At 35.5% G+C, this 27204-nt stretch overlaps 1 protein-coding gene across 13 annotated transcripts; it reads left to right on the top strand.

Annotated features, from left to right (window-relative positions):
• On the top strand, window positions 1-27204 carry LOC129928206 (zinc finger protein 271-like). Of its 13 annotated transcripts, none has more exons than XM_056041363.1 (6): window positions 7879-8118; window positions 8889-8942; window positions 9528-9823; window positions 11519-11883; window positions 21625-21813; window positions 24443-27204. In XM_056041363.1, the coding sequence occupies exons 4-6, from the start codon at window positions 11653-11655 to the stop codon at window positions 26363-26365; spliced, it is 2343 nt and encodes a 780-aa protein (XP_055897338.1). In that variant the 5' UTR covers window positions 7879-8118; window positions 8889-8942; window positions 9528-9823; window positions 11519-11652; the 3' UTR covers window positions 26366-27204. The 13 variants fall into 13 exon arrangements, with proteins under 13 accessions (XP_055897345.1, XP_055897338.1, XP_055897341.1 ...); XM_056041366.1 differs by having other exon boundaries at window positions 7879-8099; XM_056041358.1 differs by having other exon boundaries at window positions 7879-8942.

Below are 27204 nucleotides of genomic sequence, written 5' to 3' on the forward strand. Positions count from 1 at the left end.
CATTTTTTCAATAACTTTTTTAAAGAGAGTTTTTTTTCTTATGCTATCATTTTAAATGAATTTTAATATTAGATCTAATAGCTGCTAGAAAGAAAGACAAAACAGCAACAGAAAAATGTTGGCAAGTAATTCAAGGGAGATAGTCTAGTATTAAGCCTTAAAACCAAAATGGCTATTTCCAATGACAATATATGGTAATAAGAAATAAAACTTAAAAATTTATATTTTAAAAACTATTTATCTCCGAGGAAATCAAATTACATATTTGTAATCTGCATTTTTTTCTGCATATTCTTAAAATATAAGAGAAACCTGATTTAGCGTTTCTAGCAAATAAAATTAATGTAAAGAATAAGGAGTTCAAGTATTATACAAGACTAATAAAATATGTGCTTTATATAGGCTTTGTTCCGACATTTTTACTGTGACTTCTTAAAAAAATAGTTTAGATGCCCAGATACCTTTACTGACCACTGTTTACTGTTGTTTTTAAGCATATTTCTTTCCCTTATCTATATTAAACTTTTTTTAAAGAGATTTTTGTTCTTATGCTTTCAACTTATAAATTAAGTGTATTTATTGAAATGAAGGTCTTCAATTTATTATTAACATTTTTTTAGACTTAGACTCTAAAAAAATGTTAATAATAAATTGCTGAAGTTGTTTCTTTTTTTTCCAATAACTGTTTTATAGAGAGTTTTTTGTTCTTATGCTCTCATTTTAAATGAATTTTAATATTAGATCTAATAGTTGCTATAAAGAAAGACAAAACAGCAACAGAAAATAGTTGGCAAGTAATTCAAGGGAGATAGTCTAGTATTAAGCCTTAAAACCAAAATGGCGTATTTCCAATGACAATATATAGTAATAAGAAATCAAACTTAAAAATATATATTTTAAAAACTATTTATCTCCGAGGAAATCAAATAACATATTTGTAATCTGCATTTTTTCTGCATATTCTTAAAATATAACTATCTGGGCATCTAAATAATACCTAATGCCACCATGTTGTTTTTAAGCATATTGATCTCCCTTATCTACTGCTATCTAGTAGACTATATTTTAATAACATTTATTAAAGAGAGTTTTTTTTTTGTTTGTTTTTGTTTTTTTTTTTGTTGCTCTTACAGTTATGCTGACAACTTACGTTTTTTACGTTTATTTAATGAAATGAGGGTCAACTAAAATTTAAACAATAATTTGAACTTTTTTCTTCTTCTTCTCTAATTATTAATTTACAAAAATATCTGGTTATTGGGCTTTGTTGCTGAACTTAAAAATTATATATGTGTCAGACGCGAATAGCCCAATTTTTCTGTAAAAGAAATTACAAAAGATTAAAAGAAGTTACGAAGGCTATATAATATTCAACCAAAGACCTATATGGGAAAGGACCAATAGCGAACGCTTTTGTGCCAGTTTTTAGTTTGGAATGCATAACTTATTTAGGTCTACTTCATACATCATTAATGATCTGAGAAAAGAAGATCTAGCTCTTGATCAAAAGCAGTAGATGTAGAACTAGAATACGCCTGAAGCAGTAACATAAGCCATAAATGCGTAACTTGACTAAAACGAATTGAGGCGCGCGGTACTGCGTGGGCTGAAACGCTGTTCGCTTGACTAGATCAAGAATAAGCCGACAAACAGTAGATCTAACACGCAAAGCCATAAATTGCGTGATTTGACCTAATTTCCCCAACTCTAACATCCACTTTATATAAAATTGGTGTGTTTTAGTCGCCTTTGTTTTCAGAAACTGGCATTCCTGTAAAAAGGAATAGGGAAATACGCTAAGCCATAAACTGAAAAATTTGACCTTAAACTACGCCATCGACCTTGGTTGTCTTGGAAATACTGATCTCGAATGGCTTCGAGATTGTGAAATTTAATAGTCCCTAAAACGCACATTAAATTGCTTATATCTAAATAATTACAAAGAATATATGTCTAATATTTCGTATGTATGTTTTTTTAAGCATTATATGAAACTAAAAAAAAGTATTACACCGGTTTCCGCGTCTGACCCCAAAACCTCTTCAGTTGGTCTTTAACTTATTAAAAAATTGAAAACATCTGCGGACTCTTCAGCTATTGGGCGATAAAACTAAATTTGATTCTTTTTTCCATATCAGCTATGAAATTTATAATTCAAGTCAACTTGTGGTAGGGGTCAGACCTAATCAGCGAACGCAATTTTCGCGGAAGTCATAATGAGCGAAAGGCCGTAAAAAATAGCGAAATATCATGTTAAAATATAGGAAATTATGCTTCAATTAGTTCTATCATCTAACTTCTTCCATGAAGCATTGTAACTATGGTCCTCCTTGTGGCATTAGGCCTAAATTTGTTTTCACTTTCTCGTGCTCCACATCTCGTTTCTCTGCTTGGAACTGATGTCTATATAGCCTACGAAACTTGCGATCAATTTTTTTTCTTAAAAGAAAGAAAGAAACTACAAAATTCTATCTCGCCACCTTCCTATAGGCTAGTCCACGTCGTACTACTCTCCATTTCATAAACTCTCGTTACTGCAACTATTCTTTTTTAAAGAACTTATGTTCAGTGCACTTAATCACCATCAACTCGATCCCCCCCTCCCCCCCCACACACACGCTGATTGACCCAAAGGCAGATCCGGAATGCGATGGATTGATGATGTATGGAGACAGATCTACAACAGCTTGGGTTTCGGGCATGGAGACGAAAGGCTCAGGAGAGATCTTGTAATTGTATACCCCAAACCCCCTGGCTACGCCCACGATATAGTTATTAGATACTATAGGAAATAATAAAATTTATTTTAGATGGGTAGCAGTATATATATCTTAATACTTATATTTTTATCGGTTGATTATTACGACTAAAGTTATTATACTGTTACGAATCTCACTATCCAGGCTCTCTGCAAACTGCACCATACACCACCAACTTAAAGAACTTGACAAGTCAGGGCTCCAAAATAACGTAAAGGTTTAATGTCCATAAATAACAGCCAATACTGTACAATTGGCAGCACGTAGAACAGTACAAATAGCTCTGCGATAACAAATATCTCTCCGATAACACCGTTCCGCCGTATCAAGTCTTGCACTGGCCTCTCCGTCTCGTTCCGGGCTTGCACTGGGTTCAACAGTTCAGGACTGACTTCACACACTTGGGCTCGTTGTGTCGGACTCGATCACAGACCAAGATCAAGACGCCGTTCGTCTCAACTGTACTTGACAGTACTCCGCACTGAACCGTTGTAATGCTCCGTACAGAACCACACCGTTGAACTGTGCTGTAGTCGACCGTGTTCTGAACTCCTGTCGTGAACCCGCTCTCTGAACCGTCTTGACTGCGTCGCCTCCGCTCTTATATAGGGTCCCTACTAGCCTTCTCGAACCGGACAGAACGCCGCTCGACGTTTCTAGGTGGTCAGATGACTACAACTCTCGTGACGCTCCTGAGCTCTTGTTCACGACGGCGATCCTTCCCGAACTGTCCTGTTGACACTCGACTCGGCTGACAGTCGTAACTCGTCACGGTTGACCGCTCGTCTAGCGCTGGCCTGGGGCGATTTGCGTCGTCTGACTACACACACACCACTACCCCTCTCTGTGCCACCACCAAGTTTATAACACTGCCCCCTCCTTAGATCTGTCCGTCCCGGACAGAATCAACATCATGACATTGGCTGTAAAGTTTCATCGCTGCAGGCGGGGGTCGATCAGTGGCAGTTGGCTTGCCTCTTGAGCTTGATGGAGCCATCCATGTTGCAGTCAGCAATGGTCGCTTCCTTCTCTTCCTCCAGTTGGCCTTAACCTGGTTGCTTCGCTGTCGTGCTTTCATCGCCATTCACGTTGAGTTCAGAAAACGTTTTCTTCTTTTCCTCCAGTTAGCCTTCATCTGGTTGTATCGACCTCGTGATCGCATGGTCATCCATATTGCACTCAGCAAAAGTCGCCTTCTTCTTCTTCTCCGCCAGTTGGTCTTCATGTGGCTGCAGTGATATCGAGGTTGCATCGTCATCCATCTTGCATTCAACAAAAGTAGCCTTCTTCTTCTCCGCCAGTTGGTCTTCATGTGGCTGCAGTGATGTCGTGGTCGCGTCGCTCTCTTGTCGTTCGGTATTGAAGGCAGCCGTTTGGCACATGGAGAGGTATAGGATATAAGGGTTGGGGATACCAAGATCGTTGGCAAAAGAGGTGGCTTCATAGGGCTTTGTGAAGAAGGACTGGGATGGGCTTCAAACCCACAGGACAGGGAATTGTGGAACAGGTCATCATCTTCAGCCTTGTCTGGAGTGCATGCTCGTGGGGCATGTTGGCAACACTCCTCGTGCAAAGGTCCCTCGTCTTCGGCTTCAGGCTCCATTCGGCTTTCTTCACCACCATCAGGACCTCTCTCTCTCGTCTCAGTATCGGGCCAATCACTTGTTGGTTTCAGACCTGGTCGATGACTTTCATCGTGCAAATGTCCATCAACTTCAACGTCAGACTGCCTTGGATTCTCTTTACCACCATCAGGACTTTCCTCTCCAGTCTTGGCAGCCTGACCAACGTCTGTTAGGTGCCTATCTGGCTGGTATCTTCCGACTTGCAATTGTCTCTCAACGACTTCATCAGGTATCAATGGGTTCTCATGATCACCACCAGGGCTTCTCTCGCTGATCTTAGCATCTGGACGAACGTTTGTAGAGTCCAAGCCTCGCTGGTAGCTTTCATCATGTAAACGTCCCTCAGCAACAGGCTTGTAGGCAAACTCAGCGTTCTCTTGATCTGTCTCTTTCGGCTCCACAAGTCTGTACTCCTTGTTTTCGGATTCGCAGGCAGCACCACCTTCATCAGCATTGCCATTGTTACTGCTTATTGATTCACAGCATTGGGTGGGTAATTGTTCAATGTCCAACGATTGTGAATCTCCTTCATCTTTCAAGTCTCCTTGGTCGTACAAGGTTTCTTCCACCACGTCCATCGTTTTCACCACGGGGCTCGTCACTTCCTTCACTGAGGTACCCATCTTTTTAATCTCTCTACAGAACTCCTCGGTGTTCTTCTTCAATGTCGCACTCATCTCGTCTAGCATGATACGGGTACTGGTGATCTGTTGCTGCATGCTACTGGTGAGCTGTTCCAGCAAGTTAGGTTCGACTTCAAAAAGATATGTGTCCGGATCTTCTTTTTCTTCCAACATGTCTTCTCGGAGGCGTGCTTGCAAAGTTTCCTTGTTTCCATATGTCTTCAGCCTTCGTCCACGGAGTTCTTCTTTCAGTTCTCTAAATTCAAGTTCGTACAGCAGTTTCAGACGAGCCATAGTAGATCCGATCCAATCCGATTCCGATCCGATCCCACTTCTGACACCAGTTGTTACGAATCTCACTATCCAGGCTCTCTGCAAACTGCACCATACACCACCAACTTAAAGAACTTGACAAGTCAGGGCTCCAAAATAACGTAAAGGTTTAATGTCCATAAATAACAGCCAATACTGTACAATTGGCAGCACGTAGAACAGTACAAATAGCTCTGCGATAACAAATATCTCTCCGATAACACCGTTCCGCCGTATCAAGTCTTGCACTGGCCTCTCCGTCTCGTTCCGGGCTTGCACTGGGTTCAACAGTTCAGGACTGACTTCACACACTTGGGCTCGTTGTGTCGGACTCGATCACAGACCAAGATCAAGACGCCGTTCGTCTCAACTGTACTTGACAGTACTCCGCACTGAACCGTTGTAATGCTCCGTACAGAACCACACCGTTGAACTGTGCTGTAGTCGACCGTGTTCTGAACTCCTGTCGTGAACCCGCTCTCTGAACCGTCTTGACTGCGTCGCCTCCGCTCTTATATAGGGTCCCTACTAGCCTTCTCGAACCGGACAGAACGCCGCTCGACGTTTCTAGGTGGTCAGATGACTACAACTCTCGTGACGCTCCTGAGCTCTTGTTCACGACGGCGATCCTTCCCGAACTGTCCTGTTGACACTCGACTCGGCTGACAGTCGTAACTCGTCACGGTTGACCGCTCGTCTAGCGCTGGCCTGGGGCGATTTGCGTCGTCTGACTACACACACACCACTACCCCTCTCTGTGCCACCACCAAGTTTATAACAATACATTGCTAATGAATTTCAAGTGCCCTACGTTTTCCTTAAATCACATCACAAAGAGAAAGATGATTTTATTAAGCTGACACAGATCTAGTGATGACGTAATCCACTAGGCCTATATATACAAGCAGGGCCTGCCTTACATAATTGGAGGTAAAACGAATAGAAATACCCAATGCAAAGTGAATAATGTGGTCTCAAACGAAATAGAAAAGCAAAAAATTAAGATCTAAAATATTCAATGAATTATAAACTGTTCTGTATCACCTGTATATATATCAAAAACCAACAAATAAGTTAAAGTCATATAGCGCAGAGATGGCTCTGTAATGTGCTTCGTGGACGATTCATGATCACGTGACTAGATATAACATATCAACAAAAGGAAGAAGCAATTGTCTTCTTACATATGTAGGCCCCTAATCGAACTAGTTGATCTAAATAGTAGTGAATAAACCTTGAATTATAGTAGGGACTTAAACATTAGAGCTAGGCGAGAGCCATAAAGTTCTGATTGAGATTTGGTTCACGTTTCACTTTTTATTTTCCTCTTTTCGTGACCCCACCAATCGGAGGCCAAGGCAGCTGCCAAGTTTGCCTGTGACTAAGGACGGTCCAGCTATACAAGATTGTCGGGGGGGGGGGGCATAGGTCGAGTGTAACTTGTTCAAGAAAAAACTGCTCCTCTATTACACTAAATTTCTATAACAATGTGTGGTTGGGGGTGGGTAGCGATTCAACCTACCGCTTCCCCCTCTCTTTTCTAAAGTCCACTAGTTTTACATTTCGTTACGGAGTCCCGAGTCAGTTTTTCTCTCTTACCGTACCGGCGGCTATTTTCTCCCTTTCTTCTTCCGTACCTTTCAACAAGCGCCGACACATACGATCGTAGTCTCCACGGCAGGACTATTTGTGATGTAATCACCTCTCCCTGTTCGGAGTGTCGCCAGCGCCGTGGCCATATTACGTCAGCTACTGTTAGGATCACCGGTATGCTAGTAAAGGTACGGTGAGTTACCTTGGTCAACACTGATCTAGCCGTTCACTTTCTTTGTTCGATCACCGACATACAGTTCCGCTGAGATCTAAATCGAGACTAGGACTAAAATGTGACGTAACATAAACGATGTCCCGATCAAAACTCTTTAGGTTGGATCTTATATTGTCGGCCAGCTTCTATAAGCAGTTATGTATGACAAATACACTCTGCTTGTCATGGTGTCTCCTCCCCTATTTCGTCTAGAGAAGTAGTAATACTGATACTATTTCATCTTGATGTTATTTCATCTCATTGAAGAAATTTAATTAAGTCTTTTGATTTTTATCGCCCTGTCTCTATTTGGAGATATCACAAGGTTACTAAAGGTGATTTCCCGAATCTTCCTTTCCATACCACAATCCAATCATGACTTTTTTTTTTTGGTATATTTCTTATTTTTATATTGTTTTATATTCAATAGTTGCATTATTTCTCTTTGTTCTATTACATTAAGAAGTCATTTAAAAATTAACTATTGGCTATTGGTATATGATTATTTTGTTTATAATCGAACAAGTAAAAGGAATATACATGTACTTGAATGATGTGGTGGTACAAACATTTTTTTTGTTATTAGTACAAAAACAACGATTAAATTACTTAAAAATCCGTTAAATTACAACACGTCAATCTTAAAGTTAGTGGTTATATATTTAATGTGAATATTTTTTCCATTTTTTTCGTCTTTGTAGATCTATGCTATTACTTTTATTACATAATATAGAGTCTTGTCAGTGCTTTAAGTACAAAGATTGTGAGTTGTTTGCATTCTAAATGAGTTTCACAGTTTGATCTAATAGCTGTTAGAAACAAACGGAAAAAGAGTTGGCAATTAACTTAAGGGTGATAATCTAGTGTTGAGCCTTAAAAACAAAATGGCGGTTTTCCAACGACAATATTCAATAATATTGTTAATTCACCGACAACTTGATCAAATAGTCGCGTGAACGAAAAGTCATGAACGGTTTGTCGGTGAACGAAATGTCAATAAAGTTTATATTAATAATAATTAAATATTATTTATAAACTAGATCTAGAATCTATAAACTAAAAAATAAACGAATTCATTGTCTTGTTCCCTTATCTTTTATAGAGATAGAATAGATCTAGGTGAGTAGGTCTAGATGAGATCTAATATACAGACGTCACGTTACTTCAGAAAAGATGATTACGATTTACGTCCTACGCGTCATGCATTTAGTCATGCATATTAACCAATGACCAATGACTTAAATTCCCTTGCAATGAAATTGAATATAATATTTATTTAATACTATACTATCAACTATCATCACTATGACTCTCTATGTAAAGTATAGATAGTCACAGATAGTTGAGATAGTGACAGTCTCAGTCTGAGTCTATAGTACGGTACGGAAATAACTTTAAATAAGTCAAATGGAAAATAAGAAATTTACTATATAGGCCCATAGCCATAGGGCAAAATTTCAAAGTTTGACAATGACAGTGCATTTAAATTATTAAAATTTATTTTACAATGGTTCGACATAGAAAAGAAAATGAAGTATCAAAATCTTCTTTGACTTTGATTCTGGACACCATAATTCATTAATTTATTTCTGACACTGACAGTCTATATTTTTATTTAGGCATCAATAAACTCAGATTTTAATTCTATATTTGTTGATATGGTGCGCAAAGGTGCACACGTTCAATATAATAAAGTATGGTTCTCCACCATGATTGATACTAATGATGGTTGTTGTTTATTTATTGATGACTGTGAACCTAGATCTAGATAGATCTCTTAATTAACATGGTGGCAGCGGTGTATTAATGATCAGAGGTAATCATTAATCAATATAGTATAGTATATATATATATGTATGTTATGTTTTGTTGTTTATGTTGTTGTGTTGTTTTTTTCTATTTAAAAATTTTTTTTTTTAAAGAAAATGGTATGTCGATATGGTGTGCAAAGGTGCAGTGTTCAATAAAATAAAGTATATTATGGTTCTCCACCATGACACTAATGGTTGTTGTTTGTTTATTGATGACTGTGAACCTAGATCTTAATTAACAATATTAACTAACTAAATTTTAAGTTCCCCAGGCATAGCCCCTCACATGAAATCATTAAGATGTTTTCAAACTATGCATAAATACTAACGCAAAAAATAAAAATATGAACACACTTACACAGTGTACACACTTAATCTACCAAAATTATTTCTCTGGGATAGTGACTTCTGCACCGACTTTTAGACTTATTTTATGTTTGCATGATTAGATATGTGTTGAATGTTTGTGTTCTTTGTTTATTCATTTAATAAATTTCTAATACAGATGATCTTTTGTAGTAGTATAGTACAGGTTAGGATAGCCATTTTTGCCTAACTGAATCCTCTATATTCTCTCTATATAAATATAGATCTATCTATGGATGGCTGCCTGGTCGTGCGGTTTGCTCGCTGGACTGTCGTTCGGATTTATCGACGGTCGAGGGTTCAAACCCTGCCCGCTCCCATCCTCCGTCGTCCTGCGGGAGGTTTAGACTAGGAAGTAAACTATCTTCAACTCTGAAGGAACATCCGAAACATGTAAAACATTTTACAAACATCTAGATCTAGTAGGTCTAGATCTAAGCATTTAACTTCATTCAATGTACCAAGCTCACTCCAAACATTAACATTGATGTCCAAAACTGGCTGTCCGAAATAAATTTTGGTAAGAAAATCGTAATTTTATTCGGACACACTATTAATTTTTTTTTGTATGAAATCTAACAACTTGGCTTATGAATCAAATAAATTAGCTCCAAAAACAGAATAAATATTGCCAGGCTCATTAGTATAGGCTTAGCCAATCAAAAAATATCTATAGTCTTAACCCTATAAAGAGGTAAAGTCATCCGGGTAACATAACAACAACCTGACAAACAAATTTGAAATTCATTTTTCTTACATAAAAAGACTGCTAAATGGAAGGAATCATTGGAAAATGGACAAGCAAATTCTACAGCGCGATAGTTTTATAATAAATATTAAAATAATTATTTAATGACCACTAAAACAGCGAATGTCCAAATAAAAAAAACGACTATATATTTTAAAAACTATTTATCTCCGGAGAAATCAAATTACATATTTAGAATCTACATTTTTTTCTTCATATTGTTAATATAAAATATTTAAACCTGATTCTGCATATCTAGTCACGTAAACTAATATTCTAGACTTAGTCGTCTTAGTGACACACTGTCACACAGACAGTACGTTCAGTAAGTGACTGATACTATATATAATATAGATCTAGGATAGATCTATACACTCTTACACTGTGTAATGAAGTTAGTGCCTTACTTTACTAGACTTGAGTCTAATTTCTAGATTAGTAGATGTATTGGCTATCCAATTACTTTAATTACCCACACATAATGAATGAGCTAGAGATAAAGTAGATTCAGCTAGATGAAATACCCACCCCAACAGAACTCAACAAAGCTATAGTCAACATAAAACGATTGATAAGTTGACACAATAATTTATTTATAACTGCCAGCAAAGCCTCTGGATGTGATGGTAACCTCACTGTTCAGATTTTCTGAAACAGTGCAAAACCACACCAGCCAACCTCTGTACTACATGAACTGCTCTGCCAATGTTGGCAAGAAGGTCCTGAATTCCATTTTAAGCTTTTTTGAGCATTGAGAGTTATATAACCATTTTCCTGTTCTCCTTGCATTTGCTTTCTGCACTACTTCAAAATAATTTTGATCTTGGTTTTGTTACACACATCATATTAGATGCTCTCAAAACATTTATTTTATTTGTTTCAAGGTAATTTGAAAGAGGTGTGGTAAGTTCAAAGACATGTAAGAAAACAAATGCTGTTGTAAAGCATCTTTGAATGCTATGTATTTTGATACTGGGTCTGCTTTTGATACACTATTCTTTTCAAATTTGTCAAGCACTAGAATTTAATACTGATTTAGAGAGATAATTGTTTGTTTAAAAGTGACCTGAATAACTTTTTCAATGCCGCATCTTTGGACCACCATTGTTTTTCTCCTTTTGTATTTAATAATCATCAGTTTCAAGGATCTTTCTTTACATTTACACATACATCCATTAAGTTTGTACAAATCTCTAAGACAGCAGCAATGTCATTCAATAATGTAAAGGATTGACACACAAGAAATTGTAACACTTGTTGTTTGTTACCTTCTAGTTCAGGATGTGTGCCTTGCACCACACAGACATTTACTGTGTAGACATTTACTGTGTTGACACTTCTGATAACCATGCTGAACATTTGTTCTATTTTCCTTGAAAGAACTAGTTGTCACCCCTATTTATTTATTCCTGCGTTACATCAAGATTTCTAATCTAACTTAATCTCTATCATTTCTTTTTTCTTCAGTAACATTGTTAATGGACCAATTGAAGCATTGTTGAAATCCATGCTGCTAGTAAAAAGTACAAGTAAAGTACCAAATTCAAGAATATTTTTTAATACAGTTATCTGATGAAGAAGAAGACATCAAAGTATCACTGATGGCTGATATAGAACAGTCCAGTCTTGACCTGGGCAATGTAATAAAACATGAGAAGAAAGAAAGTCTGAATGAAATATGTTTAATAACACAGTCATGTGAACTACAAGACATGAAATTTTCACATGTGAAAATTGAAAAGACTGAAGGAGATGAAGTAACTTCTTCTATGCAGCCATTTGAAGAAAACTACTGCCATGGTCAAACTTGTAATGTAATCCCTGGACATCAGGTATTTCATTTCTAGTTTATAGTAGGTAATACATTTAATAAAATAGTTACTAGTATTAGATCTAGAAAGGTGCACAATGAGTAAAAATAACAGAAAGCTAATATAAAATATGCTTATTACATACAGAGAAATCTTAAAATATTCATTCATCAGCCATACTAGGCAGTCCTTTCATTAATCTCATATTTCATCGGTTTGTATTTTAGTGTGAAAGCATAGTTCTAGTACTATTGTGACAAAATTATTTGAAGTCATGACATGATAATCTCTAGAGTTGGTCTTCTATTTATTCAGAATAAATTACAAACAAAGAAGTTTATATTACAAATTCTTCTTGCATTTAACCTTCACACTGGGCTCTATAGCTTTGGCCAGCAACTAAAGCTATCATTTGTTTATAGCCGCATCAGACTGTGGACTACATTTGTCTAATGAGTAGTACCACGATGGATTATTTTATATTTACATGAATTACTGCATAGGGTGAGCTGGAAATGGGTAGTACCTTTGATGGTCCAGCATGTTGCACCTTTGGATGGCCTTACTGGTCACTTTCCAACCCCTAAATCTCTCACATGTGGCTCCTAGGGCCTTGCTCTGGAAAACTGCTTCTGCTGTTGGACTGTACCATTTGAGGGGGTGGTGTTTAAACAAAGGCATAGCCTTAGACACTAAAATCAGACTGATGAGCTCACTGATCACCTTCACATTCTTACATGCCTGCGAATCTTGGAAACTGACTGCAGATCTCAAGAGGAGCATCCTAGCAATGGAATTGAAATGCTAAAGAAAGATCCTAGGTATCACTTACAAAGACTGCATCACAAATGAAGAGATTAGAACCAGGATTAATATAGCAATTGGAGCCCACAATGACCTGATCCAAAGATGCAAACTTGCACCCTATGGTCATATCACTGGGTCTTCAGGGCTTGCAGGGAGTAGTACCAGGAAAAAGAAGAGGCAGATAGAGAAAGTGATAGGAAAAAAACATAAAAGGATGCGCAGGCCTGTCATTGAAAGCAATTCTATCCAAGGCAAAAGACGAGAGGAATGGGAAAAGATGGTCAACAGATCTTGTGTGGTGCCCCAACAGTCAGGGCCGGTCTTAAGCCACTGCAACCTATGCGGCCGCAGTGGGCCCCGCGCTTTCATAGGCCCCGCGCTAAGTATATCTGTAATTGCATAATGATGCAAAATATACGAAAATGTCGTGGAAATTATTTTTAAAAAATCCTGAAAATTAGACAAAATTGTTATATGGAAAACACAAATCTTACGCGAATAAAAAAAAGCATTGTCAGCTTTCATATTTAAATAAAAATATAATAATAGTGCGAATTTTAACCGAAACGAAAGTTCCATTAGAACTAGAATACGTTTTTAAAACGATCAAAACCTGAAAATGAGAATCACTTCTAGTGAGACAGCTGAAACAGTTTTCTATGAAGAATGCAAAAACTGCAGTGGTGAATGTCGTAAGAGAAGAAAATGATGTAACACTAATAACTGATCAACATGTAAGAAATGAAGGCAATAATGTAATAACTGATTAACATATAGATAATGAGCTAAATGTGGTTGATTCATTGAGAAATCTGGATTATCCTGCCATGTGTTTAGAAAAAATGGAAAGATCTTGTATTGACTATTTATTACAAAAAGGTCCACCTGAGATTACTTTGGAGAATTTTCCGAAAAATAAGGATGGTAGACATTTCTCTTAAGTGCATTGCAAACCAAACCTGAGTAATGGTGAAAGTGTTTTGCGTCCTTGGCTGATATATTCTGTGTCAGCAGACAAGATCTATTTTTTCTACTGTTGTCTAATGGAAAAACAAAAAAGTTCCTTTTTAAATGAAGGATTTGACCAGTAGCAAAGCTGTACCACAAGGCTAGCAGAGCATGAAAAATCGCAAAGGCATTTAGACGCCATGACCAGTTGCTGTCTAGCTGGAGCAAGACTAAGTAAAAAAAAAACAGGCATTGACAAAGTTCACCAGGAGATGATTTATTCTGAAATTAAACGTTGGACTAGTTGCAATTGTACAATTTCTAGCGAAGCGCAATTTAGCTTTCAGAGGGACCATTGACAGACTTAAAGAGCCAAGCAATGGGAATTTCCTGGTCTAGTAGAGTAGAATTACTCACAATGTTTGACCCAGTAATGGGGGAACACTTCGACGTGTTACCAATGCAGAAATTCATGATCGTTACCTGGGAAAAAAGATTCAAAATGAACTTATTACTGTAGTAGCTGATGCTGTGGTGAATTCTATCTTTCGAGACATGCAGTGATATTGGATTGTACTCCAGACATAAGTCACAACGAGCAGATGTTATAGTTATCTCTCAGATTAGAGTTAATGTGAAAGAGCTTGTGGTTGTGTATGAACGTTTTAAGTTTCTTCCTGTTGTTTCTTCTTGTGACAGCAAATTGAAGTTGGATGGAAACATGGATGTTGTTGCAATCTTTCCAACCAAAAGTCAAAGGAAAAGGCAGTATAATAAATATGTGGAAAACTTCACACATCGAAAAGCTAAAGATAGCTACAGGATGAAATGCTTCAACAGAATTGTGAACACTGCAATTTACTTGCAGCTGAGATTTGAACTGTAACTGTGGCATCTTGTGAAAGAAGTTTCTCGCGTCTTAAACTAATGAAGAATTACTTAAGGTCAACAATTCACGAAGAGAGATTGAACAATGTGGCAATTCTTGCTATTGAGGGTGATCTATGTAGAAAACAGAATTTTGATGATCTACTGTATGACTTAGCTACACACAAGGCTCGTAAAGTTAATTTGGTCGTGATTTCGTACTTAGTTAAGAATGTATAAAATGCAAAGACGAATCTTAATTTTCACTTATTATCCTTATCCCTATCCAGAATAGGCCCCGCGCAATCCGTTTCGCATAGGGCCCCGCAATGGCTAGGACCGGCCCTGCCAACAGTTCAACAGACTAAGTGATAGGTGAAGGAAGTTATATTAAGTAGAAATAAGAATGTGAAATGACAAGCTTAAATCAATAATAAAAATTGATTTTGATTGATTTACTAATATTGCAAACTCTTTTGTAAGAAAGTGCATAACAATATTAGAACTAAGATTATCAAGGAGTAATGCTTGAAATATAAACTATATACTTCTTCTTCTTTGTTCTCATTGTTATGTTGGAGTGTTCAGATGACTAGACTAATACATGAGATGAACTGTGCAGTGGTTTCCAAATCAGGGAGCTCTCCATATAGTTTTCTTTCTATTGGGGTGATTTGGGGCCAATGTCTTATACAGGCCTCTTGGTAAAGAGAGCAGTTTTGGAGGATGTGGTCGGCATTCTCTGGTGATACCTCACATGGGCAGATTTCACTGGTTCCAATTTTGAGCTTCCGGTACATGTGTTGTCACATTCTGTTGTGTCCGGTCCTGAGTCGAAAGATTAGACTGTCTTGTCGGGATAGCTTATAGTAAGGTCATCTTTCTTATGATTTGGATGAGAGCTCGTCCATTTCTCATTTATTTTATTTACAATTAATTTCTTCAATTCTTCTGGATAGAGTGCAGAGTTTATTTGTGAGTTAGTTTTCCCACTCTTGGCAAGTGTGTCAGCCTTCTCATTTATTTCTAGTTGTATATGGGCTGGTATCCATTGAATAACAGTTTTTTTTTTGCTGTTGTTGTTGAGCTTTGAAAGTGCTGTTCTGAGGTTTTTAATATAAGAGGAATCAGAGTTTTGCAAGCTTTGGAGGGTTGTTTTTGCATCAGTTAGAAAGACAATCTGACTGTGTGGGGAACTTGGATGATTTGCTATCATGGTAGCAGCTAGTGCTAGTGCTTCCCTTTCTGCTCTGTGACTGTCAGAGAGCTCTCCAGTTGCAATGGATTTTTCTAGTTTTCCTCCATCTGGCCATTCGATAAGTATTCCAGCTCCTCCATTTGTTGTGGCTTTATGGGATGAGCATCCATGTAAACTCTGATCCACTGATTGCTAGGATAATTGGTATGTAGAAAACAGTTCACTATTTTCTTGAGCTCTGTTGGTCTGTAATCAGATTTTCTTTTTATGTTTTCAATATGGTCCCTTATAGTAGGAAGAGGGCTTTTGTCCCAGGGTGGAGATTCATTATAGTGTATTGAGGATTCCAGAGTAACTTTTTCAAGTTGGGGTTTCTTTTTTAGGTTTAGAGATTCCTGTATGAAATTGGTCCTTTTGAGACGGTTTTTTGTGGATTTTTGTTCTGAGTGGGTGCCTCTCCAAGGTTTCCAATTTAGTGTATTGGGAAAGGATTTTTATTTCTCTTCTTTCATCCAGAGAAATCAGGGCAGCGGTTTCCTCCATAGCTCTTATGGGTGTTGTTTTGATTGCTCCTGTCATTATCCTTAGACCAATGTTTTAAACCTTGTCTGTTTTTCTTAGGTTTGTTTGGGCTGCTGAGCCCCATGCTGTGGCACCATATTCTAGTACAGGTCTTATATAACTGGTATACGTCTTTTTCAGGATGTTGTGATTAGCTCCCCAATCTGTGCCAGCTAATCTTCTTATCTTATCTTATATAATACAGACATTACTTCAAAAAAGAAGATGATTACGTCCTACGCGTCATGCATTTAGTCATGCATATTAACCAATGACTTAAATTCTGTGTCTTTCAGAGTATTTTATTAAATTTTGTTTTTGTATTTGAAGATTATGGTTCAGTGTTTTATGTATAATTGCTACTTTACTTTTGAGTCTTCTGTCATGAAGGCTTTCTAAATTTAGTGATTTTACTAAAGGTGTTACTCTAGTCAAATGTGAATATTCGTTTGTTATGAATCTTACTGCTCTATTTTGTGTCTGTTCCAGTTTCTTAATGTTTTCTTGAGTTTAGGGGTCCCAAACAGAGGATGCATATTCTATTATTGGCCTAACCAATGTTAAATAACATTTTAGTTTTATGTTCTTATTATTTTTTTATAGAAATTTATTTTAATAAATCCTAATGCTTTGTTTGATTTTTTTATAGTTTCATCATCCATGTGGATTCCATGACAGTTTTTCATTTATTATAACACCTAGGTATTTTGCGTTTTTAGTCTGTGTTACTGGTTTGCCATGAATAAGATAAGTGGAATTAATTTGTTTTAGTTTTTTTTGTTACTCTTAACAACTGACATTTTTCTGGGTGGAAAGACATGCTCCAATTTGATTCCCATTTCTGTAATTCATCTAATTCTCTTTGTAAAATATCTATGTCTTGTGTTGTTTTTATTGTTCTATATATTATGTTCCTTGAGGTACACCTGAGTTTACTGTTATCTGTGTTGATTTAGAGCCATTTATTATTACAGTTTGTTCTCTCCCTATCAGAAAATCTTTAATCCACTGATGCAGTGGACCATTAATGCTGAAATATTTTAATTTTTTAAGCAAACTATGGTGGTGAACTTTGTCAAAAGCCTTAGAAAAATCTAGTAAGATAGCATGTATTTGTTCACTATTATCTAAACCTTTTGAAAATCATCAATTAGTCCTATTAGCTGTGTTTCACATGATCTATATTTCCTAAAGCCATGTTTTTATGGGGTGAGGACATTATGTTTGTCTAAGTGGTTTATGATGTTGCTACATCTTATGTGTTCTAGGATTTTACATGTGATGCTGGTAAGTGATACTAGTCTGTAGTTTCCTGGGTCAGATTTTTCTCCTTTTTTTAAATGGGGGGGGGGGGGGGGTGTGACATTAGCTTCTTTCCAGTCTTTTGCTACTCTGCCCTTGTTAAGCAATGCCTGAAAGAGTATTTTGAACACTGGGGCTAGCTCATTGCTTAGTTCTTTGAGTAATCTAGCTGGAATACCATCAGGTCCAGACGCTTTATTTGGTTTGGTTTTGGCTAATAGTTTTTGAATTCCATTTTCTTGTACTACTATGTCTTCTATGTTGTCTACTTGGTTCAAATTAAGTAATATGTCTTTGTCTCCTGGGGCTGAGAAAGCTGATGCAAAATATTTGTTTAGGATGTTTGCTTTAGTTTCATTATCATTATGTATTATGTTATGTTCATCTTTTAATGGCGCTATGCCTGTTATTTCCATTTTCTTAGACTTAATGTATGACCATAGGTTTTTGTTGTTATCTTTAGACATTGTTATGTATTCACTCTGCAGCTGTCTGCTTACTTTTTGGGTTATGTGTTTAATTTTTATATACTTTTTGTAAACTCTTTCTGCCTTAGTTTCTTTAAATTTTCTATATAGGTTTTTCTTCTGTTTACAAAGCTTCTTTAGTCTGTTATTAAACCAGCATTTATTTATTTTGTTTAATGTGTATTTAGTTGGTATATGACTGATTTTCTTTAATGCTTTTAAGATATTTTTTAATGAAATTCCAGACTGGTTGGTTAATGTCTTTTTCTAATAAGAATGTTTGTTGAAAGTTTAATGCAGCTTGGTGTAGTTGTGTTAGGTTACATTTATTCCAGAGTAAGATTTTTCTTTTGGGTTTTGTATTGGCTACTGCTTTTATCTGACTGTATTTTTATGATCTCACATCTGATAGACCAGGGATAATATCATAATCAACTACTAATCCGGGTCTGTTGGTTAAGAAGAGATCTAATGTGTTGTTTAATCTAGTTGGCTTTTTAATGATTTGATCTAAACTTAGGTTGTGTAAAGTTTCTATGAAAAGCTCATTTATGTCCTTTAGGTTTTGGTGTTTATCTATGGTTAGTGTTTTCCAATTTATATCAGGTAGGTTGAAATCACCCATAATCCAAAAAACTGCATTTTTATTTGTCTCTTTAAGTGTAGTAATCTGATTACATAGTTCCTGCATGTATTCTGAATTTGGTGGTCTGTAAATGCTGCCTAGTATTAGGGATGTTGAGGTGGTATTAATTTTACAAAATGTTGATTCTATATTTTTTGAGTTAGGTAAGGTAATTTCTTCTGCTATAAGAGTCTTTTTTATTGCTAAAAGAACTCCTCCATGATTATCAGCCCTATCTTTTCTAAAAATTTCATAATTACTATTGAAAATTTCTGCATTATAAATTTCAGGATGTAGCCAAGTTTCTGTTCCTGCAATTATGTCTGGTTTCTCACATTCTAATAAAATTTATAAGTCTGCTGTTTTGTTCCTAATGCTTTGAAAATTTATTACTAAGGTTTTAAGGTATTTTGGTATTACTTCTTTAGTAGGTTTGTTTAGTGAGGCTGTTGTATTAATTTTAGTAGATTTAGGTTTAACAGGAGTAAAAATGTTTGTAAAATGTTTTACATGTTTCGGATGTTCCTTCAGAGTTGAAGATAATTACTTCCTAGTCCAAACCTCCCACAGGACGACGGGGATGGGAGCGGGCAGGGTTTGAACCCGGGATCATCGATAAATCTGAACGACAGTCCAGCGTGCAAATCGCACGACCAGGCAGCCATCCTGGATCTGGCTAGTGGTTGGTGAGTTTGGTTTAGGATGTTGTATGGGTTAGAAGTGTCCTCATCAAAGGAATCAAACAGTCCTGATGTAAATTGAGGTAACCCACACGGTACATGGTGCCATGATGCGTCTTTGTTGCCTAAGGCATAATACACAGGGTTAGGGTTAGGTTAGGGTATTTAGTAATTATTAGGATAAACAGCCAGAGCAATTTCATGATGACTGTTGTTGATTTTAGTTTTTAAAGGTCTAGTCTAAATCTAGTTTAAGGTTTACAATGCCTAAGTTAAGTCTAAGTCTAAAGTGAAAGCTAATTTACAATGACAATCAAATCAAATCAAATGGTTTATTCAAAATATAGACCTAGACTAGATCTAGATCTAATTCTAGATCAATATATTTACGTGTATAACTAACTATATAGAATATTACTATTAGTAGTATTAGTAGATGATTAGTAGATCTTCAAGAGGGATAGTCTCTTATCTTATCTTATACAATACAGACGCCACTTCAAAAAAGAAGATGACTACGTCCTACGCGTCATGCATTTAGTCATGCATATTAACCAATGACTTAAATTCTGCCAAGTCACTGGTTTTCCTGGCTAGCTCAGGCAACCCATTCCATGCTCTAATAGCGCTAGGGAAGAAGGAGCTTTTGTACAAATTTGTCCTAGCATATGGGACGAGGAATGTGCCTTTATCTTTGTGTCTTTCAGAGTATTTTATTAAATTTTGTTTTTGTATTTGAAGATTATCGTTCAGTGTTTTATGTATTATTGCTACTTTACTTTTGAGCCTTCTGTCCTGAAGGCTTTCTAAATTTAGTGATTTTACTAAAGGTGTTACTCTAGTCCAATGTGAATATTCGTTTGTTATGAATCGCACTGCTCTATTTTGTGTCTGTTCTAGTTTCTTAATGTTTTCTTGAGTTGAGGGGTCCCAAACAGAGGATGCATATTCTATTATTGGCCTAACCAAGGTTAAATAACATTTTAGTTTTATGTTCTTATTTGATTTATAGAAATTTCTTTTAATAAATCCTAATGCTTTGTTTGATTTTTTTGTAGTTTCATCAATATGTGGATTCCATGACAGTTTTTCATTTATTATAACACCTAGGTATTTTGCGTTTTTAGTCTGTGTTACTGGTTTGCCATGAATAAGATAAGTGGAATTAATTTGTTTTAGTTTTTTTGTTACTCTTAACAACTGACATTTTTCTGGGTGGAAAGACATGCTCCAATTTGATTCCCATTTCTGTAATTCATCTAATTCTCTTTGTAAAATATCTGTGTCTTGTGTTGTTTTTATTGTTCTATATATTATGCAATCGTCTGCAAATAATCTGACTTTTGTTCCTGAAGTAATGCAATTTGGTAAATCATTTATGTAAATTAAAAATAGTAGTGGACCCAAGACTGATCCTTGAGGTACACCTGAGTTTACTGTTATCGGTGTTGATTTAGAGCCATTTATTATTACAGTTTGTTCTCTTCCTATCAGAAAGTCTTTAATCCACTGATGCAGTGGACCATTAATGCCGAAATATTTTAATTTTTTAAGCAAACTATGGTGGTGAACTTTGTCAAAAGCCTTAGAAAAATCTAGTAAGATAGCATCTATTTGTTCACTATTATCTAAACCTTTTGAAAAATCATCAATTAGTCCTATTAGTTGTGTTTCACATGATCTATATTTCCTAAAGCCATGTTGGTATGGTGTGAGGACATTATGTTTGTCTAAGTGGTTTATGATGTTGCTACATATTATGTGTTCTAGGATTTTACATGTGATGCTGGTAAGTGATACTGGTCTGTAGTTTCCTGGGTCAGATTTTTCTCCTTTTTTAAATAGGGGGGTGACATTAGCTTCTTTCCAGTCCTTTGGTACTCTGCCCTGGTTAGTCTCTGGATGCCTTTACTCTGTGTTTTATCTATTTATTCAAATAATCTTATTTCTATAAACAGAAGTTTCAGTAGTTTAAAATAAAGAAATAAAACATTTTATAAGCTTTTAGTGTTAACAATTATTTATGAAATAATTTTGTGTCATTATATAATACTCATTAATGATGATGTACAGCTTCTTTATTTAGCGAAACATTTTTTTTTTAAATTATAGTATCTAATTGTTACCTTGGGTGTTTTTAAAAGTTGACTAGTATAATTTCAGGGTTTTATTTGTGAAATAAGTAGCAAACCGGAATTTTGGTGCTAATTATTTTCAATGTGGAAATTTGTTTAATATTTACATTCCTATTTATAACAAATATTTTTTTTTTTAGTAGTTTATGAATAAAATTTCTTTGTCTTACAGGCAGATGATGTTCTAAAGCAGGAGATAAAATTGTATTGTACTTCTGAGAGTTATGAACCATTGTCCTTAGCATCAAGACTACTGGCTATGTCAAAAAAGGCAGACAGAAACTTTTATCCGGTGCCTATTATTTTGCCGAACTTAAAACTAACTGAACATGTATCTGTCGCAGAACTGTCAATGAGTGAGGTAAGAGACTGTTGATTTTTTAAAATTAAATGCTAGAAAAGAGATATCTTAGTTTTAACACTACTGGAATCTTTTTGGCTTTGAATATTGGTATATAAAAAAATTAGGAGGCACTGTAACTGAGTAGTAAAGTGTTTTGCTTCTGAACTGAAGAGGGTACGGGTCTGAATCCTGATGTGGACTGGGATTTTAAATTTGGGAATCTTTTGGGGGCCTCTAAGTTCAGCTAAATCTAATGCATACCTGACATTAGTTAGGGAAAATTAAACAGCTTGGTCGTTGTGCTGGCTATATGACAACCTTGTTAATTGTGAGTTACAGAAACAGATGACCTTTATAGCTTCAGCCCTATAGGATGACCGGTCATTTCATCATTGGTCACTTCATCTCTGGTCATACCTGATTAAATATGTTTTCTTAGTCATTGTGTAATTGTAATGTTAAGGCTTTGTCTTTAAGCACTGATTTAATCTAATTTTTAAATAAATTATGGCTTTTTAATAGCGCTACTTCATGCTTATAGCATGCTCAAGCGCTTTGGTCCAATCTCATTTGTGGACCATTGGGGGGAGGGGGTATCTAGGAGAAGGTTATTCCGTGCTGCCTTTAGGTGCTCAGTAAATACAACTCTGCCCAAGTTGGGTGTCGAAGCTCGAGTCCCCTTCATAGGTAGCCAAGCCAAGTTCAAGCGTACTTAGCCTCTTGACCATGTATTTAGAATGTTTTTGGATATATTGAATATGTTATTAAAGTGTTTATAGAGTTCCCCCCTCCTCTTTTCATGCTTGTAGAGAAATGAAATCATATATTATAAAACAGGGTTGTATTTAGTCATATTGTTTCTTTTTAATGTAAGGGCTATCAATATTATCCTGTTCATATTGCGTTATGTAATGATCAAAGGAAGTAGTGGTGGAAATAGGGAAAATCTTTTGAGATATGAGAACGATTAGATTACTTAAGAGCATGCCGCTGATAACTTATCTCTTGATTTTTCAATTCTTATTTAATGTGTCATTCTTTTTGTTATGTACATGAAAATAAAAATATGAAACTAGTAGACCGGCGGTGTAGAATACGATGCTATTTTGCGTGGCCAGTCTTAAGCCACTGCAACCTATGCAGCCGCAGTGGGCCCCCACTTTCAAAGGATCCGCACTAATTCAAGGTGTATAAATTATTAAATTAAACCATTTTATAAATTAAAACTGATTTCCTGCTCTCCTGTCAATTTACCAGGAGCTCCTAGAAATCACCAGTTATTGCAAAATATATGAAAAAATTCTTAAAATATAAGGAAATATATAGAAAAAAAAAGTCATTTTGAGGTGTCATTCAATATGGAAAACACCAATCCTATTTGGGATAAATAAAAACAGCATTATTCATTAGCCGTAATTGTGTAATCATGTGAAAGAAGCTTCTCGCGCCTCAAACTAATGAAGAATTACTTGAGGTCAACAATTCTTAAAGATAGATTGAAACATTTGGTAATTCTTGCTATTGAGCGGGATCTATTATTATGATATACTGTATGACTTTGCTACATGCAAGGCTCATGAAGTAATTCTGTACGTAGTAAAGAATGAATAAATGCATAGACAAATTTATTTTCTAATACTCTTAAATTTCACTTATTGTCCGCTTCCCTACCTAAACTTGGCCCCATGAAATCTGTTTCGCATAGGACCCCACAATGCTTAAATCCGCCCCTTCTATTTAGTGACGGGTGAATATACAAGATTACTTGTTCTCTTTCCATGACTTCTTGGTCACAATGGTTAAGTCGGGCGCTGCTATTTAGTGTTTCTAAAATGTTTGTTTGTAAAATGTTTTACATGTTTTGGATGTTCTTCTTAGTCCAAATCTCCTGCAGGACGAGGGTGGATGGGAGCGGGCAGGGTTTGACAGTCCATCGCGCAAACCGCACGACCAGGCAGCCATCCATAGCGACATGTGAATACTACTTGTACTCCCCCCCTTTCGTTTTTTCATATAATAACTCTATCCACAGAAATAAGAGTGATCTTTTCTCTACTCTTTTTCTTGTCCAAACTCTTGAGCCATGAAGAGATTTATATATATATTGTTAATTTCACACTTTTTACAATGATTTCTGGGTATTTGATGAAATGACCAGGACATGAAAAGTTAGGAACCGCCATTTAGATCGCAAGGTCTGAAAGGGAACTCTTTATATAAAGAAATTCAACTAAATTTATAACAATAATGCTTATAGGAAGTTTTTGGAAGAGGCTTGTCTTAGTCTTATTTGGGATAAGTTTTCTATGATTGTGTTTACAATACAATAATTCACTTTAGATATATTCAATGGCACCAACAATCTTTTAGCCTTGGAAATATACAATGATTAAAATACACTGAAGAAACTTTTTAAGCTGCTTCAGAAAATTATAATGCCTAACTGATTACTGCTTATAATAACTTTACTGCTTATATGCTTGAATTGCAGTGCACAAAATCAATATTCTTCTATTTAATGCCTGTTTAAAAATCACTTTTAGACAACTTTACCTATTCTGTGTATGAGTGGCTCTTTTTTTTAAACTAACAATGTTAAATCGTGCATATTCAAATTGCATTTTATTAATACATTTTTTTTTCATAGATGAAAATCACAAAGCAAGATAAAGAAATGACTTCAACAAATGTATTTGTAAAGGATATGAATGATCATATGGAACAAAGCCTATCCAATGAAACTGTTTCAGATAAGACCAAGAATTCTACGTGCACTGATAATCATCAAATAAATAAACTTTTCACTTGTCAAATTTCTCAAAAAAGGTTTTCTAGCTCTAAAATATTACAAAATCATGAGTTGATTCATGCTGGTGAAAAAACATTTAAATGTCAAATATGTCAGAAAGAATATTTTCATTCTTCCAATTTGAAACGACACCAACAGACTCATACTGGTGAAAAACCATTTAAATGTCAAATATGTCAGAAAGGATTTACTCAGTCTTTTAGATTTAAATTCCACCAACGGATTCATACTGGTGAAAAAACATTTAAATATCAAATATGTGAGAAAGGATTTTCTCAGTCTCAAAGTTTGAAACTACACCAATTGACTCATACTGGTGAAAAACCATTTAAATGTCCAATATGTCAGAAAGGATTTTCTCAGTCTCAAAGTTTGAAACTACATCAATTGACTCATACTGGTGAAAAACCATTTAAATGTCCAATATGTCAGAAAGGATTTTTTCGTTCTAGTAGTTTGAAGAAACACCAACTGACTCATAATGGTGAAAAACCATTTAAATGTCCAATATGTCAGAAAGGATTTTCTCAGTCTCAAAGTTTGAAACTACACCAATTGACTCATACTGGTGAAAAACCATTTCAATGTCCAATATGTCAGAAAGGATTTTTTCGTTCTAGTAGTTTGAAGAAACACCAACTGACTCATAATGGTGAAAAACCATTTAAATGTCCAATATGTCAGAAAGGATTTTCTCAGTCTCATAGTTTGAAACTCCACCAACTGACTCATACTGGTGAAAAGCCATTTAAATGTCCAATATGTCAGAAAGGATTTTATCAGTCTAGTCATTTCAAACAACACCAACTAACTCATACTGGTCAAAAACCATTTAAATGTTTAATATGTCAGAAAGGATTTTCTCAGTCTTATAGGTTGAAACTCCACCAACTGACTCATACTGGTGAAAAGCCATTTAAATGTCCAATATGTCAGAAAGGATTTTATAAGCCTAGTCATTTGAAAAAACACCAACTGACTCATACTGGTGAAAAACCATTTAAATGTCCAATATGTCAGAAAGGATTTTCTCATTCTAGTTATTTGAAGAAACACCAACTGACTCATAATGGTGAAAAACCATTTAAATGTCCAATATGTCAGAAAGGATTTTTTCGTTCTAGTAGTTTGAAGAAACACCAACTGACTCATAATGGTGAAAAACCATTTAAATGTCCAATATGTCAGAAAGGATTTTCTCAGTCTCAAAGTTTGAAACTCCACCAACTGACTCATACTGGTGAAAAGCCATTTAAATGTCCAATATGTCAGAAAGGATTTTCTCAGTCTCATAGTTTGAAACTCCACCAACTGACTCATACTGGTGAAAAACCATTTAAATGTCCAATATGTCAGAAAGGATTTTCTCATTCTAGTTATTTGAAGAAACACCAACTGACTCATAATGGTGAAAAACCATTTAAATGTCCAATATGTCAGAAAGGATTTTTTCGTTCTAGTAGTTTGAAGAAACACCAACTGACTCATAATGGTGAAAAACCATTTAAATGTCCAATATGTCTGAAAGGATTTACTAACTCTACTCATTTCAAACAACACCAACTGATTCATACTGGCGAAAAACGATTTAAATGTTTAATGTGTCAGAAAGGATTTGCACTTTTATATAATTTGAAAGTCCACCTACAGAGTCATACTGGTGAAAAACCATTTAAATGTGAAACATGTGGAAAAGTATTCTCTCTTGCTTCATATTTGAAAAAACACTGCTCGGTTCATAAAAATGATTTTGGGCTTTGAGAAATCTACCTCCACCACAAGGTATGAAATCACAAAAGCGGGTGATTGGACTATTGTCCTATTATTTTCAATGGATCCCAAATTTTTCCAGCAAGATCCCTTTATTAGTAAACAAAATCTTTCCTCCCCCTGAACAAGTTAAAGAAGCTTTTTAGGCTTTGTCTTTAAGCACTGATTTAATCTAATTTATAAATATGTTTATTTAGAATGTTTTTTTTTGATATATTGGATATGTTATTAAAGTTCCTCCTCCTCTTTTTATACTTGTAGAGAAATCAAATAATTTATTATAAAACGGAGTTGTATTTAGTCAAATAGTTTCTTCTTGATGTAACGGATATCAATATTATCCTGTTCATATTGTGTTATGTAATGATCAAAGGCCAAAGTGTGGTGGAAGTAGGAAAAATCTTATGAGAGATGAGAATGATTAGATTACTTTTGATCATGCCTCTGATAACTTTTCTTTTGACGGCCATCCCTCAAGATATCTTTACTTGTAAATTGTTCTTACTTGATTATGAGTGTCATTTCAAACCCAGATGTAATGTTTTATTTTTTCTAATAAACGCTGACTTCAAGAAATATGCAACAATGGCCAAGAACTTACAAAGAATGTTGTACAGCAATACGAATCTATGGATCGTCTTCTGTACCTTCTATCAATAGTCAATCTTATTGATTTTAATTAACCTGCAAAAAAAAACCTTTTTTACATTATCTCTATATCTATAGACGTTACATTTGTATATATTTTAAATGACATTTTATTATATTTTTATTTAATGAGTCATTCTTGTTGTCATATAAATGAAAATAAATATATGAAATATTGTTAA

Source organism: Biomphalaria glabrata, chromosome 9 (assembly GCF_947242115.1).
Source record: "Biomphalaria glabrata chromosome 9, xgBioGlab47.1, whole genome shotgun sequence".
In the NCBI taxonomy this organism is placed as follows: Eukaryota; Metazoa; Mollusca; class Gastropoda; family Planorbidae; genus Biomphalaria; species Biomphalaria glabrata.